Source organism: Chaetodon auriga, chromosome 9 (genome assembly GCF_051107435.1).
Source record: "Chaetodon auriga isolate fChaAug3 chromosome 9, fChaAug3.hap1, whole genome shotgun sequence".
Lineage (NCBI taxonomy): Eukaryota > Metazoa > Chordata > Actinopteri > Chaetodontiformes > Chaetodontidae > Chaetodon > Chaetodon auriga.
In genome coordinates, this window is record NC_135082.1 from 17,906,833 (window position 1) to 17,912,538 (window position 5,706).

Genomic DNA, 5,706 nt, shown 5'->3' on the forward strand with positions numbered 1-5,706 from the left:
GAAATGCCTGAAACATATCCACTGCAGGACTGAAAGGAGTACTGGATTAATTGATTAGTCGATTGATAGAAGATTAATCTGTTTGATCAAGCAGAACTGAGAACTGAATATTCTCTGGTTGCAGCTTCTCCATCATTGTAAATCAAATACCCAACAAATAATTTGAAGACATAGCCTTTGACTTCTGTAAATCATCATGGGCATATTTCATTTTTGGACATTTCATAGATTAAATGATTAATCCAGAAAAAAAATCACAAACTGCAGCCCTTTTCCTGACACTCATTAAAAGGACTTGATGGCTGCAATACAAACTCTAATGACTGCCCTCTGCCCCTCATCTGTGAACACTGTGTTCTCTGTAACTCTGTTTCCCAAAAATGAAGCGAATCTCTTGCTAATACATACATGGCTCAGAGGGCATTGGATTGCTCTGCTGAAATGGGGTTAGAGAGAAAAATAGAGATGGAACGAGATGTCAGATTGAGAGCCAGAGAGCATGAGGGAGGGAAAAAAAATCAGTGTGTATGCTGCTGTCAAAGGACGTCTGTGCATCACTAAGTGGGTAAAAGCATTACTGCCCTCTTCAGCTCTCCAGACTGTGCAAATAGAGATCCAAAAATAAAACTGATGAACATCCATAAAGTCAGTCCGTATGACACGAAGGGAACATCAATCAAGCGCAGTTGGTTTGGACACGAAGGTCAAAACAACAAGAGCAGAAATCAATCCTTCATTCTGTGTCATGTAAATATAAATGCACCTTTCTGCAAAGTCGAACACACAAAGAGAGGTCAGAACAGCACAAAGTGTCATACCCACTGTATTTAAAGCTCTTCAATGCACTACGAGCATAGCCCACCAATAAACAGCTAACGACAAAATAAAATCTTCCCTAATCCATGTGCATTATCTATGATTTAAACTGAAATCGGTTAGTAACGCTAGTTAATACAGATAAATCAAGATAAAGAAGGGTCAAAGTTAAGATTATCCCTAATGTTACAGGGTAAATACAAAGCATGAGTTACAGAAGACGAAGCTGGCCGTCGCCAACTTAAACAAACTCTGTGATATGCTAATTAAACATCAACAACAACAGTGTAATAATAAAAAAAAAAGTAATACAGGTGAATTTAAACAGCTTGGTTTGAATAGAATAGAAATCGCTCAAACTCATAGACCTTCCAGTTTGATACAAAGAGTTTCCAGTTGGATTTATAAAAGTGACAGAACTTGTTCAGTTCAGCTCTGAGTGAGGTCCAAGGACATCTATGACGTCTGATCCAAAACCTTAACGAGTGTGCTGGCTCTGCCCAGGCTCTAGCACATGCACCGTATGCACAGCAGCAGCCCCACCCACAGTAAACCTGAAGGCCTTCACATCAGACTGGTTAACAGGCCTGTACAAATAGTGACAATCATGCACATATGGCACTCCAATCCTGTCCTGAGGAAGAGAGTGCATAAAATATTACACGTTATTGGGCATCTAGCAAATATCAAATAGTTTCATATTTTTCTTTTATCACAACCCATCTATTTCAGTGCTATTGGAATTCAGTGGACTAAATATGGCTCAAAACTGGATTGAAATGAATCTTTAGATCTGAGATTTAAAGATCCATGATAACGCTGTCCAGTGCAATAGAAAAAAGGCTTCTACCAGTGTAGGCTAGTCCAGTGCATGAGATAAATTTATATATGTGACCCACTTTTTTGGTCCCATTTTTTTTTTTTTCATCAACAGACCACTGAAAAAGGAGAATTTCCCAAAAACAGAAGTCATTAGAAAAAACACTGTAAAATTTAGATACATTATCATCTGGCAAACATCTATTAAATGTCCCGAAAATGTCTATAGTGGTAGAATCTCTGTCAAGTCAAAACCTAGTGGCACACTACTCTTTGCAGCATTCAGAAGGCCCTAATTCTTTTGCACCAATTTAATTTGTATTGTCTGACAGAGCCTCTGTGTCTCCATCGTATCAGTCATACTCTACAGGTTCCTCAATTGAGCTGGAGGAGCCCTGACTGCTGACATAAACCTATCATCAGTCATCAGGTGAGCACACCAGGTGAAGCTGGTCTGGGCTCCCCACGCTGCCTGTGCTCGAGCTTCCGTCCCCCAGGTCCCGGGCTACCATGCAGGGCAGGTTGAGCTCGGTGGAGCCTCCGGGGCTGGAGTCACTCCTGCTGACACACTCCTCCTCCAGAACCAGGCACAGCTCCTTCAGGTCCAAATTCTCCTTCACCAGCCCGTCCTGCATGCGCTCCAGGTCTGCGAGCTTTTTCAAGTAACCGCCCAGGTCCTCCCGCATCACTTTAGCTGCGTGATGCCCGAACAGCTGCCATTCCCTGGCCAGCTTCTTCACTTTGAGCCGGTCATCGTCCAGGAAGCAGCACAGGTCCCGCAGCTCCACGTTTTCCTCCTGCAGGCGCTGATTGATGACTTTCAGTTCCCTGATTTCAAGGAGGTGTCCCTGTAGCTGTTTATTTACCTCTTTTATCAGCCGTCCTCGCTGGATGAGAGCTGATATTTTATCCGACTCCTCTTTACGCAGCCGGCTCACCAGCTCCTCTTTGGAGCACGCCAGCAAATCCTCGTCAGACATCTTTGACAGTTCTCTGTTTATGATCTCACCTTCGCTACCCATTTTCTATTGAGAACCTATAGCAAGAGGGTACCTGAGGATCTGTTAAAAGCGCTGAGGTGTAACTTGGTGCTTCAATGCTCAACACAGAGGCATCACATCCTCGTCTTCATCTGCATCCAGTGTGTTCCAGATGTCATGTGTGCAATCACGACGGCACCGAAGGCCAAATCATAGCAGAAGCAGGTGATATATTTATTTAGATGGCTTTCTTCAAGGCGCTGTGACTTCAGTCTTATATTTGTGCTGACCCCGGTGATGGTTCTCCGTGGATAATGTCTTGATGAGGTCGTGGAGCCTATGAAAATACACCGCAAACCCGCGTTAATGTCAATCTGTCATCCTCCCAACAGCAGGCTGCGTTCTCCAAAGGCCTCCAAGAATACAACTGTCCTTATTTCAGCGCTTCTCGCAGTATTTTGAAGGCAACAACCACCCCGTGGGCTTTTCTGTCCTACACAAAATCCCGGTCGATCCAAGGGGGCTTAATCCAGCAGCCACGGATGCACACCCTGCAGATGTTATGATTTTTACGTCGCTGGCATCGTCTCATCAGGCTGTGCTCCGCTCGCCTCAGCTGAATGAACTCCGTTCCCCGCTTGGCTGGAGGATGGTTCCGTACGGTGCAGCAGCTTCTTTTTTTTATAATAGACGATTAATTATTTAGATTAAAAAAAATACCAAGACAAATCACAATCCAATCTCGCTCCCTATCCGTTCAAAGTAAGCGCATCATTTCTGCTCATCTTCTGAGGCTGGACTGTTACCACAACAATGTCCGCCTCCGCCACTTTCACGACTGTGAGTCCGAGAACAGCGAGGTGCGCGTCAAGCTGATGTACTGCAGGAAGTCGGTCTTTGCAGCCTTCAAAACTAAAGCATCGATTTGCGATATTTTATTGAAAGAAGTGACACGGTAACGGAAAATATATCTTTGAGAATATATTTAACTACAATATAGATCCTTTACCCATCGCGGTGTTCTTTTCCTTGGTGGTGCGCCACTCTTGTTTCAATGCAATCACGTTCTTCGACAACCTTGGCTTTATTTTGAGAGATTTTCCCGGAAATGTCGCTTTTTTAACGACCGTTACTTTGACATATTGGTTAGATAGTAATCAGAAATATTTGCGGTTTCCTCTGAGGTTTCCAGTGGCTTTTCGCATACCATAGCCTAATTATGGCATGGTCGTAAATGGCAAAATAAACCTGACCAACTCAATGATCCGGCTGAACTGACTTTGGCTTTCCCAGCTAGGTCAGATTATGAAAAACAACAAGATGTGAGGATGAGGATCCGCTCCATGTGCTCTCTCAGAGAGGGACTTGTGCGCCCGCCCCCGTTTGGACTCAAAACCCTTTTTTTTTTTTTTTCTTTTTTTTACCCTTATCATGCTATGAAACTAAAACAACATGGACAAGCACAGTTTACAGGGGAAATGAGTAGGAAAGGCCTGTATGAGGCCACTTCCTCTGGAATTGTCTGTTCACTGGAATGAGACCATCTTCAAACCGAAGACACATGCCATATATACATATCTTTGCTACCCCCAAATCTTTGCAAAACATGAGAAATACATCAATAGGTCCTACATGGCTCTGGAGTTCACTATAGTGAATGGTGTACAGTACAGTGTAGTTGTACCATAAGTGACTCCTGTTACATTCGTTTCTTTTCAAAGAACACTGGCGGAAAGTGTGACTGCAGGCTTTTTTTTTTTTCCATGGGTTTATGCTGAGGCATTCAGCCACATCCTTCCGCCCTCTGTCCTACCTCCATTGTTTCACTGAGGCCATAACAATGTAGGGTGTTAACCGTGCAAGGGGGAGCTGGGGATGGAATCAGGGTGTCATGTGAGGTTAGAAATGAGAGTGTTGATGTGCAGCGAGATATCCGACAAAAAGACATGTTGACTGAGTCGTTTTCCCTTATGTTGTGATTTTGAAGGACACATGCAGAAACACAGAAAGGGAGGGCGAGGAGAGGGATTTGCAGGGATTTATTTAGATTAATCGCCGGAGGAAAAGAGAGCAGATTGTGTACACGCAGCAAGCAAAGCGCAGGGTGGGGGTGGTGGTGGGGGGTTGGCTCACGCAGAAGCCTGTCTCTGATCGGACACGTTTTAAAATAAGAGAACAAATGAAAGGGCAGAGATCATCAATAGGCTACTGCTCGGCTGCTGCTGTAATTTGACTCTTCATATAATCGTCCATTGTCGTTCGATATCCCTCTGGCCATCAATGGCTCTCTTACTTAAAATGAATGGTGTGCTGGAGATGGGACTCTTTACTGTAAAGTGATATGTGGGTCCCACTATTCGAATCAGTTGGGTTCATTATGCACCCCTTGCATCCTGAAGTCACTCAAGAGTACGCAGCTAGAAATATCTGGTAAGAAATAACAGGCATCCGCTCCGGTGTGCCAATAGGACTAAATACGGGCCGACATCATCGCTCATATTCAGCCCTGAGTATTCAGTACAGCAGGTCGTTACAGGTTCTGGGCCTCATGTCGGCATGCTGCTTGGAATGTAAGCAACCCCTTCCGTTCAGCTTCAGGTTTGGATTTTAAGTGGGGCAAACAGATGAAGACAGGAGTAATATAACAAAATAACCCGAGGTAAACGAGGAGCATACACTTATATTAATTCAGCACAATGGAGCTGGTTATCATGCTTTATATGATGATGGTATTCTAACAAAGCACTTCTAAGTGCAATTTCCTTGATTAAATTAATTTAACTTCATTATTAGAAACCTAAAACCTCTATCCATTACTGCTTTTTCTTAGACTGATATTCAGTTGATAACTTGCAACAACTGCACCCCTATATTCACTGATTAGTAAAACGTTATTAAGTCATTTTACCCAAAGGATGAAAAAGTTATTATTATTATTATTATTATTATTATTATTATTAAATCAAAGTTATTGAATAGGACATTCAAATGAAAGATTTTTCTTACCGCTAAATGATGATTAATTGAGAAGATGGCTAATGTGAGAGATATTTAAAGTAACTGTGCTGGGGAAGAGGCTTTCCTGTGACGT

The 5,706-nt window shown here is 43.0% G+C and overlaps 1 protein-coding gene across 1 annotated transcript; it reads right to left on the bottom strand.

Moving 5' to 3' along the window:
• Positions 1-807: 807 nt before the first annotated feature.
• Positions 808-3,510, bottom strand: ccdc85b (coiled-coil domain containing 85B). The gene has a single exon (XM_076739556.1). The coding sequence runs from the start codon at positions 2,655-2,657 to the stop codon at positions 2,055-2,057; it is 603 nt and encodes a 200-aa protein (XP_076595671.1). The 5' UTR covers positions 2,658-3,510; the 3' UTR covers positions 808-2,054.
• Positions 3,511-5,706: the final 2,196 nt, after the last annotated feature.

Excerpts from the sequence above, each read along its gene's own strand:
- ccdc85b (XM_076739556.1), bottom strand. The coding sequence starts at position 2,657 with ATGGGTAGCGAAGGTGAGATCATAAACAGAGAACTGTCAAAGATGTCT.